The following is a 16064-nucleotide window of genomic DNA, read 5'->3' as shown; positions in this document are numbered from 1 at the left end:
TTCGGCTGGTGGAGTGTGTGTGTTTGTCCGGTTCGGCTGGTGGAGTGTGTGTGGTTGTCCGGTTCGGCTGTGGAGTGTGTGTGTTTGTCCGGTTCGGCTGTGGAGTGTGTGTGTTTGTCCGGTTCGGCTGTGGAGTGTGTGTGTTTGTCCGGTTCGGCTGTGGAGTGTGTGTGTTTGTCCGGTTCGGCTGGTGAAGTGTGTGTGTGTTTGTCCGGTTCGGCTGTGGAGTGTGTGTGTTTGTCCGGTTCGGCTGTGGAGTGTGTGTGTTTGTCCGGTTCGGCTGTGGAGTGTGTGTGTTTGTCCGGTTCGGCTGTGGAGTGTGTGTGTTTGTCTGGTTCGGCTGTGGAGTGTGTTTGTCCGGTTCGGCTGTGGAGTGTGTGTGTTTGTCCGGTTCGGCTGTGGAGTGTGTGTGTTTGTCCGGTTCGGCTGGTGAAGTGTGTGTGTGTTTGTCCGGTTCGGCTGTGGAGTGTGTGTGTTTGTCCGGTTCGGCTGTGGAGTGTGTGTGTTTGTCCAGTTCGGCTGGTGGAGTGTGTGTGTTTGTCCGGTTCGGCTGTGGAGTGTGTTTGTCCAGTTCGGCTGTGGAGTGTGTGTGTTTGTCCGGTTCGGCTGTGGAGTGTGTGTGTTTGTCCGGTTCGGCTGTGGAGTGTGTGGTAACTTGCATATTACGTACTGCTGTAATATGTCATGCGGCGTCGCGTTATCAACCAGGCAGAACAATCCTCCCATCCACCATAGATAATTTCTCAAATTGCTTATCTAATCTGTCTCAGCTGCTGCCTGAACCCAAACAAACAGATGAACTAGAAGAACTAACTAGCACTATGAGCACCATTCTCTCTAGAACATTGGATGTGGTTGCACCTATTAAATTAAAAAAGGTCAGAGAGAAAAATAAAGCACTATGGTATAACAATACTACGCATGTTTTAAAGAGAGAAACGCGTATTTTAGAGCGTAAATGGAAACAAACTAATTTAGAGGTCTTTAGAATCGCGTGGAAAGACAGTATGTCACGTTATAAAAAGGCCCTAAAAGCGGCCAGGGCTGAGCACCTCCGCAAACTAATAGAAAACAACCAAAACAATCCAAGGTTTTTATTTAACACCGTGGCTAGACTAACAAATAAACAGACGTCACCCGAACAAAATATCCCGTTACAGTTCAGTAGTAATGATTTCATGAACTTCTTCACTGAGAAAATAGAAAGCATCAGAACCACAATTGTAAACGTTCAATCTTCAATCGCGCCTTATAATTCAGCTTCAACTATCACCCCGAAAGAACAATTACAGTGCTTTACAACTATAGAACAAAAAGAGTTAAATAAACTTATCACTTCATCTAAAACAACAACATGTTTATTAGATCCTATACCAACTAAACTACTGAAAGAAGTGTTACCTGTAGTGGAAGATCCTCTCCTCAATATTATTAACTCGTCTTTATCTTTAGGTCATGTTCCAAGAACATTTAAACTGGCAGTTATAAAACCTCTCATTAAGAAACCACAATTAGATCATAATAATCTAGCAAATTATAGACCCATTTCAAATCTTCCATTTATGTCTAAAATATTAGAAAAAGTGGTGTCCGCTCAACTGGGCTCTTTCTTGCAACAAAATGAGATCTATGAAAAGTTTCAGTCTGGATTCAGACCGCATCATAGCACTGAAACTGCGCTCGTTAAAATCACAAATGATTTACTTTTAGCTTCTGACCAAGGCTGTATCTCAATACTAGTTTTACTTGATCTTAGTGCTGCGTTCGATACTATAGATCATACATTACTCTTAGATCGACTACAAAATTATACTGGTGTTCAAGGACAAGCACTAAGCTGGTTCAAATCATACCTATCTGACCGCTACCATTTTGTCTATTTAAATGGAGAAAAATCGATCATAACTCCAGTAAACTATGGAGTGCCGCAGGGATCTGTATTAGGCCCTCTGTTATTTTCAATATATATGATGCCACTTGGAAATATTATAAGGAAACATGGAATTAGTTTCCATTGTTATGCTGATGACACTCAAATATATATTTCATCACGGCCGGATGAAAACGCTACATTTTCCAAATTGACAGAGTGTGTTAAAGATATAAAAGATTGGATGACCCGTAATTTTCTTTTATTAAATCCAGACAAGACAGAGGTAATACTTATCGGTTCAAAAAACCGCCCACAAAACCTCGCACAATACAACTTTAACATCATAGGATGTCCTGTTACTTTATCCGCTACAGTAAAAGACCTGGGTGTTATACTCGATTGCAACCTGTCTTTTGAAAATCATATTTCATATGTTACAAAAACAGCATTTTTCCACCTTAGAAACATTGCTAAGCTACGTAATATGCTATCAGCTTCTGATGCAGAAAAGTTAGTTCATGCATTCATGACCTCGAGACTGGATTACTGTAATGCCTTATTAGCTGGTTGTCCTGCATCCTCAATAAACAAGCTACAGTTAGTCCAAAATGCCGCCGCTAGAGTTCTTACTAGATCAAGAAAATATGATCATATAACACCGATTTTATCATCACTGCATTGGTTACCTATAAAGTTCCGTATTAATTACAAGGTATTGCTACTGACCTATAAAGCCCTAAACGGCTTAGCTCCAGTCTATTTAACGGATCTTCTATCGCCCTATAATCCATCGCGCTCTTTAAGATCACTAAATTCAAGGCTTTTGGTCATACCTAGGATATCCAGAACCACCAAAGGAGGGAGAGCATTCTCACATTTGGCTCCAAAACTCTGGAATAGTCTTCCTGATACTGTTCGTTGCTCAGACTCGCTCTCCCAGTTTAAAACTAGATTAAAGTCGCATCTCTTCAGCCAGGCATTCATATAATCCTACAGTTCAAACTACAATCCGGCCTCTAGCTCATAAATGCCAGAGGAGAACTGGCCCCCGACTGAGCCTGGGTTCTCCCAAGGTTTTTTTTTCTCCATTAGGTCACCTGATGGAGTTTTAGGACACCATTAGGTCACTTGATGAAGTTTTTCGGTTCCTTGCCACTGTTGCCTTTGGCTTGCTCAGTTGGGGATATTTTGGGGATATTTAATTTAATTTTATCAATCAATAAATTCCTCTTGAAACAAACTTTGTTGTATTATTTTAATTTAATACTGTGAAGCTGCTTTGATACAATCTGTATTGTGAAAAGCGCTATACAAATAAACTTGACTTGACTTGTGTTTGTCCAGTTCGGCTGGTGGAGTGTGTGTGTTTGTCCGGTTCGGCTGTGGAGTGTGTGTGTTTGTCCGGTTCGGCTGTGGAGTGTGTGTGTTTGTCCGGTTCGGCTGTGGAGTGTGTGTGTTTGTCCGGTTCGGCTGTGGAGTGTGTTTGTCCAGTTCGGCTGTGGAGTGTGTGTGTTTGTCCGGTTCGGCTGTGGAGTGTGTGTGTTTGTCCGGTTCGGCTGTGGAGTGTGTTTGTCCAGTTCGGCTGTGGAGTGTGTGTGTTTGTCCGGTTCGGCTGGTGAAGTGTGTGTGTGTTTGTCCGGTTCGGCTGTGGAGTGTGTGTGTTTGTCCGGTTCGGCTGTGGAGTGTGTGTGTTTGTCCGGTTCGGCTGTGGAGTGTGTGTGTTTGTCCGGTTCGGCTGTGGAGTGTGTGTGTTTGTCTGGTTCGGCTGGTGGAGTGTGTGTGTTTGTCCGGTTCGGCTGGTGGAGTGTGTGTGGTTGTCCGGTTCGGCTGTGGAGTGTGTGTGTTTGTCCGGTTCGGCTGTGGAGTGTGTGTGTTTGTCCGGTTCGGCTGTGGAGTGTGTGTGTTTGTCCGGTTCGGCTGTGGAGTGTGTGTGTTTGTCCGGTTCGGCTGTGGAGTGTGTGTGTTTGTCCGGTTTGGCTGTGGAGTGTGTGTGGTTGTCCGGTTCGGCTGTGGAGTGTGTTGTGTTTGTCCAGTTCGGCTGTGGAGTGTGTGTGTTTGTCCGGTTCGGCTGGTGGAGTGTGTGTGTTTGTCCGGTTCGGCTGTGGAGTGTGTGTGTTTGTCCGGTTCGGCTGTGGAGTGTGTGTGTTTGTCCAGTTTGGTGGAGTGTGTGTGTTTGTCCGGTTCGGCTGTGGAGTGTGTGTGTTTGTCTGGTTCGGCTGTGGAGTGTGTGTGTGTTTGTCCAGTTTGGTGGAGTGTGTGTGTTTGTCTGGTTCGGCTGTGGAGTGTGTGTGTTTGTCTGGTTCGGCTGTGGAGTGTGTGTGTTTGTCTGGTTCGGCTGTGGAGTGTGTGTGTGTTTGTCCAGTTTGGTGGAGTGTGTGTGTTTGTCTGGTTCGGCTGTGGAGTGTGTGTGTGTTTGTCCAGTTTGGTGGAGTGTGTGTGTTTGTCTGGTTCGGCTGGTGGAGTGTGTGTGTTTGTCCGGTTCGGCTGTGGAATGTGTGTGTTTGTCTGGTTCGGCTGTGGAATGTGTGTGTTTGTCCGGTTCGGCTGTGGAGTGTGTGTGTCTGGTTCGGCTGTGGAGTGTGTTTGTCTGGTTCGGCTGTGGAGTGTGTGTGTTTGTCTGGTTCGGCTGTGGAATGTGTGTGTTTGTCCGGTTCGGCTGTGGAGTGTGTTTGTCCGGTTCGGCTGTGGAGTGTGTTTGTCTGGTTCGGCTGTGGAGTGTGTTTGTCTGGTTCGGCTGTGGAGTGTGTTTGTCCGGTTCGGCTGTGGAGTGTGTGTGTCCGGTTCGGCTGTGGAGTGTGTTTGTCTGGTTCGGCTGTGGAGTGTGTTTGTCTGGTTCGGCTGTGGAGTGTGTTTGTCCGGTTCGGCTGTGGAGTGTGTGTGTCCGGTTCGGCTGTGGAGTGTGTGTGTTTGTCTGGTTCGGCTGTGGAATGTGTGTGTTTGTCCGGTTCGGCTGTGGAGTGTGTGTGTTTGTCCGGTTCGGCTGGTGGAGTGTGTGTGTCTGGTTCGGCTGTGGAGTGTGTTTGTCCGGTTCGGCTGTGGAATGTGTGTGTTTGTCCGGTTCGGCTGTGGAATGTGTGTGTTTGTCCGGTTCGGCTGGTGGAGTGTGTGTGGTTGTCCGGTTCGGCTGTGGAGTGTGTGTGTTTGTCCGGTTCGGCTGGTGGAGTGTGTGTGTTTGTCCGGTTCGGCTGGTGGAGTGTGTGTGGTTGTCCGGTTCGGCTGTGGAGTGTGTGTGTTTGTCCGGTTCGGCTGGTGGAGTGTGTGTGGTTGTCCGGTTCGGCTGTGGAGTGTGTGTGTTTGTCCGGTTCGGCTGTGGAGTGTGTGTGGTTGTCCGGTTCGGCTGTGGAGTGTGTGTGTTTGTCCGGTTCGGCTGTGGAGTGTGTTGTGTTTGTCCGGTTCGGCTGTGGAGTGTGTGTGTTTGTCCGGTTCGGCTGGTGGAGTGTGTATGTTTGTCCGGTTCGGCTGGTGGAGTGTGTGTGGTTGTCCGGTTCGGCTGTGGAGTGTGTGTGTTTGTCCGGTTCGGCTGTGGAGTGTGTGTGTTTATCCAGTTTGGTGGAGTGTGTGTGTTTGTCCGGTTCGGCTGTGGAGTGTGTGTTTGATCTCGCTGAATCTCGATCAGGTCTCTGGTGTCCGCAGGTGTTCGACTATAAATAACTCTGAGATCTGCTGATATAAATAACACTGATCTGAGATCTGCCGCTATCGGAGTCACACGGATGCCTCGAGAGCGAGGGAAGAGCTCTATTTAAAAGCTTGGCGCTTTTTACACGAGGATTTGCCAGAATAATCGACACAAAAACACATGCTGGAGATCGCTTTCCTGGACGCCGAACAACAATGCACATCACGAGGGGTTATTAAGGGTATAAATATTGAGTTGTCAATGTTGAAAACAGCTGTGCTGCTGCTTTATATCAGTGCGGAAACTTTTTAGGATTTTTCAGGATTCTTTGATTGATAGAAAATTAAAAAGAACAGCGTTTATTTGAAATTGAATCTTTTTTAACATTATAAATGTCTTTACCGTCACTTTTGATCCATTTAATGCGTCCTTGATGAATAAAAGTATTAATTTATTTTCTTTTTATAAATCTTGTTTATTCCAAAATGTTTAATTGTAGTGTATAACATAAAAACTCTGAAGCAGCACAACGGTTTTCAACACTGATAATAATCATAAATGTTTCTTGATCATCAAATCATCATATTAGAATGATTTGCGAAGGATCATGTGACACTGAAGACTGGAGTAATGATGCTGAACATTCAGCTTTGATCACAGAAATAAATTACACTTTACTATATATTCACATAGAAAACAGATGATTTACACTGGAATAATATTTCAGATTTTTTACTGTATTTCTAATCAAATAAATGCAGCTTTGCTGAGCAGAAGAGACTCTTTCAGAAACATTAAAGATCTTAAAAATGCGGTCAAATATGGACAAACCCAACCATTGGATTAAGTTTTTCCAATTAAATTTTTAACCCAACGGTTGGGTTTGTCCATATTTGACCCAAATTTGGGCCCAGCAGTTTTTAGACTGTATTAATGTGAGTGTAGAGTCATTCTGTCAGACTGTACTTGTACATGAGAGTGATTTGTTTTCTTTGCTCCAGAATATTCTCCTGTAACGCAGAGGATCTTCCTCCTGTCAGAGAGGCGTTTGACTAGAGGACACAGGTGTGTGTGTGTGTGTGTGTGTGTGTGTGTGTGTGTGTGTGTGTGTGTGTGTGTGTGTGTGTGTGTGTGTGTGTGTGTGTGTGTGTGTGTGTGTGTGTGTGTGTGTGTGTGTGTGTGTGTGTGTGTGTGTGTGTGTGTGTGTGTGTGTGTGTTCGTGTTCGTGTTCGTGTTCGTGTTCAATCGACAGAAGATTCTGGAGAGAGAGAACAGAATAATTACTGAGGTGTCCATTTCATTAACTCTGCCAGAAACACCTAATGTCTTTATCTTTGAATATCAATGTCACACTCATCTATAAAACAACACATTAAGTGTGTTTGTGTCTACATTTACACACAGAAACCCTTCTAATTGCAGTTTTTGATGAGATTTGACTGTGTAAAGGTTGAGTTTATGACTGCGACTGACAGGCTTTAACAAGCTCATCATCAGATGCTGGATTGAGTTTGTGTGTTAAATATAGATTAAATATAGTAGATCTGCTCCTCAAATGTCAAGGTGAGAGCAACTGATGGACACTAAAAACAAAGAGTGGAATAAAAATAACTTGTAGTTCTCTATTTTTTGCGGCACGTTTACAGATGGCAGGCCTGAGTCAGTGTGAATGATGTTATGTTGCGCATGTAAACCGTTCACTGGGGTTTATATATATATATATATATATATATATATATATATATATATGGGTGATTCTCCAACTACAGGCACTTTTGTGTCCTTGGCCTTTTTTTGTAAATAAATAAACAAACAAGTGCAAAAATAAACTGTCATTATGAAGTTCATGCTCCAACATCCTAGTAACCACCAAATCTTTCCCCTTTTTTCTTTTAAAAATGCTTTTGCATGGCTGTTTATTAGCAGATTTTGCAGTTTTATGCTTGTCCCCAACCCAGACTGGCCCTCTTTGAATGTTAGAAAATTATATTAAAGGATCGATTTAAAAATATTTTTTAATATGTTTGTCTTAAGGACAAATAAAATAATATCATACCATCGAAATTCCATATGTATATCATAATTTTAAACTATTTTTTGAATTAAATAAGTCTGTCCTCAGGTTTTCCGTCATTTCCACCTCCATCAACAAAATCCACTTTAATAGCTCCACCTTAAATATTTTATTTACTTGGTAATCATGGAAATAATCGTGAAAAGGACGTATTAGTTGAAGATGAAACTTCAGGCCCATGTGCTCTTCAGCACAAGAAAATAAATCAAGGTAACTCAAGCTTTTATACAGAGTATTTTTATTCAGCGTCATTTCCACCTTGGCTGTAGTTCAGTTGAATTATGTACAACAAATATGAAAATAATGTATGTATGTTTATTACGAGTAAACAACATGCTAAGTCCAAAAGTAGCTAAGCCTGACATGAGGGTGTGCTAATATTGCAGAAAAACTGCTAAAATGTCATTTCCACCTCCGTCATTTCCACCTCTGAGAAGTTACAGGCGTAGATTTGGACATGATATATGCTGTTTGTGCGCTATTTGCATGTTCTCATGACATATTTGTGCTTTTGGACTGAGAACTTTATATATCACCATTCCAGTACACTCTAAATGTATTTTTATTTATCTATATTTATATGAATGTTTTGAGCAGGTTTATATAATTTGCATATCATTTGTAATCATTATTTTTAAAACTGTTAGGTATACTGTTCAACTCATATATGTTAAATAATAAAATACATGGTTTAAAATATTTTGGACTGGCAATTTAAGTAAAAATAAACAGAAACAATCTTTCCACCATAAACCGTCATTTCCACCACTACAGTTTTTAAGAAAAAAAATAAGAATAACCAATGATGTGGATCTAAAAGTATTTTAAATCAAGTAGTAATAGTTCATTACTTACAATATATGTGTGAGTGACTTATAATAAACATAGACCTGAGCAAAAATGAGATACTGTAGGCAAAAATCCCAACTCGTGGCATTTAGCAACTTTAAATAAAAATGCATTAAGTTCATGAAGTATTAAGATTTATTTTGTTACATGATTAGGTAGCCACTGATGTTGTTGACAGATACATATTCTTATATAACAGTTTTACAATATTATATTGTAATAAAATACATAAATTGAAAAGTGGTGGAAATGACATCTTTATAAGCGCTCTACAGAAAAACTGTTAAAAATAATAATAATCCATGGAATTCTAAAACTGTCCACTGTTATATTGTGTTAGAAGACAAATGAATGAAGCTAGGAAGATTGTTTTAAGAGTGTTTTAAGAGAGTGAATTTTCCATAAACTCACAGTGCCAAAAGTGCTCCTAGTTGGAGAATCACATATATATATATATATAGGCTCATAGTGACGGTGCATAACATACAGTACGACAGCTGTAGAGAGACGGAAGCACTTTAACTATTTATATAGTTAATACACACACTATACCGTGTGTTTGACACACATTCAGCCATTGTTTATGTGCTACTCCAGGGTTTCCACCTTAATCATTTTATTTGAGATTTGACTGATTTAAATGCTGTCATATATAGTTTCTATTGTGTGTTGAATGTGTCCATCTAGTGGCCACTGTGAGGAACAGCAGGAGTGAAGCTGGCGAATGAACATCACTATCACTGGAAAACTATCATCTTGTTTTTCTGTCATTGTGTTTTGAATATTTTGAATATTTTGAATTATCGATTATATATTATAAATCGATTAATCGTGATTAGTCGCATCTAACATAAAAACTTGTAAATATGTGTGTGTGTGTGTGTGTGTGTGTGTGTGTGTGTGTGTGTGTGTGTGTGTGTGTGTGTGTACATATACAAACGTTTATGTAAGATGCAATTAATTACAATTCATCGATTTCACAGTAGCCTACTATTTTTAATACATTATCATACTTGTTTCTCTCCCAAAAAGATATTATGTTTGTGTGAAACACTTTTTTAAAAGCTTATAACTGTTTAGTTTTCCATGGAAGCTTGATTCTGCCCACGGAATAAAATAAAATAAAATATAAAAGGTAATTGTATAAACTCGCATTAATTTTATAACTCACAAAGACTATTTTTATAAAAGATTATGAGATATAAACTCAGAATTGCAAAGAGGGAAAAGTCACAGTTATAGTTTTTATTTTAACTGGCTTCCATATTTTGCGACACACGACACTAAAGAGGCAGGTGGAATCAGTGGGCGGGGCATGTCGTTCTCGAGAACACGTGATTGGACAGACATTTGCATAAACCCCTGAGTGCAGGATGAGTCATCAATATTGTTTGTTTTTTTCTGGAAGAGAAAGACTACTTTTTAAATGTTTTTTTTTTTTTTTTTTTTTTTTGTCGAATTTGTTTATTTTTGTCATTTGAATCGAAACTTATTCTGTCGCATTCTAATATTTGGAAGAAGAAAAATGTAAGATTGTAATAACCCATACAGTCTTTTTTTTAAGTGCTGGGCGTAACTGTGACCCCTTGCATTCTGAGTTTATATCTCACCATGTAAAATATATAATCTTTGTGAGTTATAAAATTGCGAGTTTATATTCTGATTTTTTTTCTCAAAATTGTGAGATATAGTTACAATTACCTTTTCCCCCCCTAACTTTTCTAACGTTGTTTTAAGTTTTTAATTGCCCAAACTAAGTAAAGCTAAAGTAGATTCCCAGAAACCCTCACACGAGCCACTGAAGTGTTTTACAGCCGGTAATAAAGAAGCTGATGTGTTTGATTCACAGGATGTGGAGACGCCACACACACACACACACACACACACACACAGATGTGAGTTTGAACGCGCGTGTCTACGATGTCTAATCTTCATTCTCTGTTCATGATCTTGCTGCTGGTTTCCAGTCCGTCCAGAGCTACTGGTGATGAAGATGATCATGATGAAGGTCTGACAGTAAACCCGGTGTCTGACTCCGGCGCAGTGCGCTCGGTGTGTAAACCGGTTCCGAACACGATGGGCTTGTGTTCCGGGATCGGCTACGGAGAGATGCGGCTCCCGAACCTGCTGGGCCACGACACCGCGAGGGAAGCTCAGCAACAGTCCGCCTCATGGGTGCCTCTGCTCGGCAAACACTGTCACCGGGACACGCGACGCTTCCTCTGCTCGCTCTTCGCGCCCGTGTGTTTACCGGAGGTCCCGGTCCCGGTGCGCCCGTGCCGGAGTCTCTGCGAGGCGGTGCGAGACGCGTGTCTGCCCGTCATGAGCGCGTTCGGGTTCCCGTGGCCGGAGATGTTCAACTGCAGCCGGTTTCCAGATGGACCGGAGCTCTGCGTTCCCGGAGAACGAGACGCGAACCGGGAGGAAACAACAACCGACGCGCCTAAAGGTTCACCGAGTTTAAACTAACAAACTAAACAATCAAAACTAACTTTAGCTGGACAATAACTTTATTCTAGAGCTGCTGTAAAGCCTAAACAATCTCTGTTACTGTAATCTCCTATTATCACTGTAAAGCTGCTTTGAAACAATCTGGTAAAAGCGCTGTATAAATGGTGACTTGACTAACGAAATTACATTCTTAAAAAGTTTTTTTTTTTTTTATGGTCCCAATAAGTAATGAAAACGTAAAAAAAAAATCAAAATAAACGATTACTTTTTTTGTTCCTTCGTTTTTGTGGAAAACATTTTAAAAAATATAAAAACGATATCTCTGAACGAACGTTCTGTTGATGTTTCTGGAAGAAGTTTGTTTAAAACTCTGCCAGAACGTTCCCTGTTGGACAGAAAACCAGTTGAATCACCAAGCTAACACAAGTAGGCTATACTGTAAAAACGTTTTGCTAACGTCCCCATTAAGTAATGAAAATGTTATTTCTGAATGTTCCGTTTTTAAATGTTATAAAATAGTCGTTATGGGAACATTCCATTTGTATCATTCTTCAAACATTATGGGAATGTTTTTTTTTTTTTTTATCCTCTATTTTAAAAATAAAACGTTACTTTTTTTGCTCCTTCGTATTTGTGGAGAACATTATTACAGACCAGATAACATTACTGGAAGAACGTTTGTTTAGAACCTTGCCAGAACGTTCTGAGAACATTTAGCACAGTTAATAGAGAGACGGTATTACTGCTTCACACACGCAATCATGATCTCGTTTAGACGTTCAAATAAATAAATGTACTCTATCTGTGCTAATTTATCCGAGTTAGAATGAGCAGAAATCTGTAAGAAATGTTGCGACCCATAGTCAGAAAGAATCGGATGAAAGTGAGCTGTAATGTCACCGTGGGAATATAATAATACATTTTCCGCAGCTGTGCACAAGGTGACTCGAGTTCGAGTCCCTCAAACAACATCAAAGTTTGTTTACAAACCTTAGCTTCTGGTTAAAATCTTGGTCCAAAACAAAACCTTTTAAATTTTTTTTATTATTTGATGGCATCAGAATAAGTTGGGATCAGGTTTTATACATCTGTGTCTCTTCTCTGTTTCCTCCAGGTTCTGGGATCTGTGAGGTTTGCTGTCCAGACTCAGAGGGAGAGCGAGAGATCCAGCAGAACTTCTGCAAGAGTCCGTTCGGTGAGAAACTGTAGACCAGTTATAACCCATCATGATGGAGCGACTCAAAACGTTTAACATGAACATGAAAACATGGCTATATGTTTCTTCGTGTTAACTGGTGCGAGGGCGGGGCAACCTGTCACTCACATGAGATCCACCAATAGCAAACCACAACCATCCAATCAATTCCCCACAGACAAAATCAAGCCCCGCCCACATTTGTTCTTAGCTGTGTCCAAAACCACTCCCTATCCACTATATACAGTGCCCTCCACAATTATTGAACCCCCTGGTAAATATGATCAAAATGGGCTGTAAAAAATAAATCTGCATCGATTATCCTTGTGATCTTTCATTCAAAAAATGTGCAAAATTCTAACCTTTCATTGAAGTAAAAGAATTGAAAGTGGGGGGAAAATCACATTATGAAATAAATGTTTTTCTCCAAAACACGTTGGCCACAATTATTGAAACCCTTTTATTAAATACTTTTTGCAATCTCCTTTTGCCAAGATAACAGCTCTGAGTCTTCTCCTATAATGCCTGATGAGTTTGGAGAATAACTGACAAGAGATCAGAGACCATTCCTCCACACAGAATCTCTCCAGATCCTTCAGATTCCCAGATCCATGTTGGTGCTTCTCCTCTTCAGTTCACTCCACTCATCAGGTCAGGGGACTGGGATGGTCATGGCAGAAGCTTCATTTTGTGCTCCACAACAAATTTTTGTTTTGATTTTGATGTTTGTTTTGGATCGTTGTCCTGATGGAAGATCCAACCACGGCCCATTATAAGATTTCTAGCAGAAAGCATCAGGTTTTGATTTTTTATCTGTTGATATTTGATAGAATCCACAATGCCATGTATCTGAACAAGAAGTCCAGGACCTCCAGCAGAAAAATATGCCCACAACATTAAAGATCCAATGGTATATTAAATTGTACACATGGGGTACTTTTTATCCTTGTGTTCACCAAACCCATCTAGTGTGTTTGCTGCCAAAAAGCTCTGTTTTAGTCTCATCTGACCACAGAACCCTGTGTTGTTTGAAGATCCAGTCGTGTCTGACAATTAAATTTGCTGGAATTTGTTTTTGGATGAGCGAGGAGGTTTTTTTTTTAAACCCTCCCAAACAACATGTGGGGATGTAGGGGTTGTTTGATAATTTATTTTTTAGGCTTTCTGACCCTAAGACTCAACTAATCTCTGCAATTCTCCATCTGTGATCCTTGGAGAATCTTTGGCCACTCAAACTTTCATACTCGCCGTGCATTAAGACAGTATAGACACACGTCCTTTTCCTGGCAGATTCATAACATCTTTAGTTGGTTATAACTTCTTAATTATTGCCCTGATGGTCAAATTTGGGATTTTCAATTCTTTAGCTACTGTCTTACAGCCACTTTCTAGTTTGTGATGCTCAACAATCTTTTGCTACGCATCAGAACTGTATTCTGTGGTTTTACTCATTGTGATGGATGATTAAGGGGATTTGGCCTTTGTGTTTCCTCATATTTAAACTTCTGTGAAACACAAAGTCATAGCTGGACAGTTTCATGTTCCTAGTCACCCTGGTGTACTAAAAAAGGTAAATATTAATGGGAATATACTTCAGAGATATTTTACTCGTAAAAAATTCTAGGGGTTTCAATAATTGTGGCCAACATGTTTTGGAGAAAAACATTTATTTCATAATGTGATTTCCCCCCACTTTCAATTCTTTTACTTCAATGAAAGGTTAGAATTTTGCACATTTTTTGAATGAAAGATCACAAGGATAATCGATGCAGATTTATTTTTTACAGCCAATTTTGATCATATTTACCAGGGGGTTCAATAATTGTGGAGGGCACTGTATCCCTATATACCGCTCTTGTTCCAGAAGTTAGCTAGGATCAGTGTTGGGGGAAATTATTTTGAAAAGTAATGCATTACAATATTGCCGGGCTTGTTTTTTGATAACAAAAAAGGGTACTATACGGTTATCCGGACCACACGATGGCCTACCCCTAACCCCGCCCCTAAACCTTCCCGTCACTGGGGTTAAGACCAATCAGGGATGACTATACGGGACTTAAAGACACACGTGTGGTCCGGATAACCGTATAGTTCCCAAAAAGTTATATTTTTGGCCAAATGTAAAGACCTTTTCACACCAAAAGTGAAATAATAATCCTCAGACTGAAGGAAGTGTAGATTCACTCCTGTACTGTAGAGGGCGCCGCTCAAACAAACCTCTCAGCTGCTGTTAACCTGGAGAACTATATAGTCTATATTTTTTGTTTTTGTTTATGGTTTCACTGAATTATCGACGGTCAGAAGCAAGTACACTGGTCAATAAAGTGAGATTTAATGCGTAAAAATTTATGTTTTATTTAACATATTTAGTTATTGGAGGTTTTGCATATATTCTGATTTTGCATTTCACAGATTTGATTCATTTTGAGGAATATTGAATCTTTTTTCGTGCAAGTGAGATGAGTAAATGCTCACATCTAGTCTAGAACTACAATAACCATCATGTTCTCTCACACACACACACACACACACACACACACACACACACACGCCTGTGCACTTCTATTTGTCTCAACATGAGGACAGGAGAGCTGTCAGTTAGTCAATATATGGGAAAACGAAGTAACTTGCGTTACATATTTGAAAAGTAACTCTGATATTTTGTTGTAGATTTTAAAAGTAATGCGTTACTAGTTACTTGAAAAAGTAATCTGATTACATAACTCCAGTTACTTGTAATGAGTTCCACACAACACTGGCTAGGACCTTATTCCACACCCAAACTGTAACTCCTGTTGTTCTCCGTCTTCTCTCCAGCGTTCCGCCTGCGGATCGGCTCCTGGTCTCGGGACGGGTCAGATGTGCGTGTGGTTCCTCAGGGGCGCAGTCGTGTTCTGCGCTGGCAGGATCATCAGGTGGCGGCGGGGGACCAGAGCGCCCTCTGGCTGCCGGGGGGTCGCGACTGCTCCTGTCCCGCGCTGGACGGGCCGCTCACCGGCTCATACATCGCCCTGGCCCACATGAGCAGCGGACGCATGCTCCTCACACGACTCCTCAAATGGTCCCGTGAAGAGAAAGAGCTGAAGAAGTTCATCAGGATGATGCTGAGACGAGCCTGCTGAGGTCACGACCCCTGGAACAGACATTAATGAGCGGATAAGATAAAGAGTTCTGGAGTGATGAAGGGCATGAAACTGCATCTTCAGAATGAGCTGTTTTTATTAGCGGAAATGTAAATCACTGTAAATTCATTTGATCATTTTTACAGATTTTTATACTTTAACTTTTTTCCTATATTTCTTTGTTATTCGTGCTGTCAAATCGATTAATCGCATCTAACATAAAAGTTTGTGTATATATATATATATATATATCTGTATTTTTGTGTATATATGGAGGATAGATATCTGTATATATATATATATAGTAGTCAAAATTTGAAGTGGATCAAAACCTTTCATCAAAGTACTTGAATTTTGAAACATATATACAAGCACATATATTATATATATTTATAAAGTGTGTTATGTTAGATGCAATTAATTGATTTGACAGCACTATTTTTTTATATATTTTATTCCTTTACATGACATGCAGTGAAAAAAGACAAGAACAATTTAACAGGCATTATCAAAAAATGAACCAACTTGTTTTTCATACAATATAACTTGTAAAAATAATAAAAATAAAAAAAAGTATAAAAATTTTTAATAATAAGCAAACAATACAAATAATGACAACATAACAAAAACAATCAATAAAATTGTAGAAATAATATTAATACTTGAATCCAACCAAATTAAAGCAAAAGTATTTTTTTTATTATTATTATTGTTTTATAAGCCATATTACTGAGTATATATCTTGTGTATTATTCTAACGCCATTCCTTCTGCCCATCTTTTGATTTTTATGCTTTCATACAGACTTTGTACTGACAGTTTTTATTTGCGATTAAAGAATATTGAACATTGTGTTGTACATATTGGTGGTTTTCTTCCTGC

The 16064-nt window shown here is 40.2% G+C and overlaps 1 protein-coding gene across 1 annotated transcript; it reads left to right on the top strand.

The window, feature by feature from the left end:
* The first annotated feature begins 9872 nt into the window (after positions 1-9872).
* Positions 9873-16034, top strand: sfrp2l (secreted frizzled-related protein 2 like). Its single transcript, XM_082180257.1, has 3 exons — positions 9873-10864; positions 11981-12061; positions 14879-16034. The coding sequence occupies exons 1-3, from the start codon at positions 10336-10338 to the stop codon at positions 15181-15183; spliced, it is 915 nt and encodes a 304-aa protein (XP_082036383.1). The 5' UTR covers positions 9873-10335; the 3' UTR covers positions 15184-16034.
* Positions 16035-16064: the final 30 nt, after the last annotated feature.

Source organism: Leuciscus leuciscus, assembly GCF_965113295.1.
Source record: "Leuciscus leuciscus genome assembly, chromosome: 9".
Lineage (NCBI taxonomy): Eukaryota > Metazoa > Chordata > Actinopteri > Cypriniformes > Leuciscidae > Leuciscus > Leuciscus leuciscus.
Note: the sequence above shows the minus strand (reverse complement) of the source record. Positions and strands in the feature narration are given on the sequence as shown.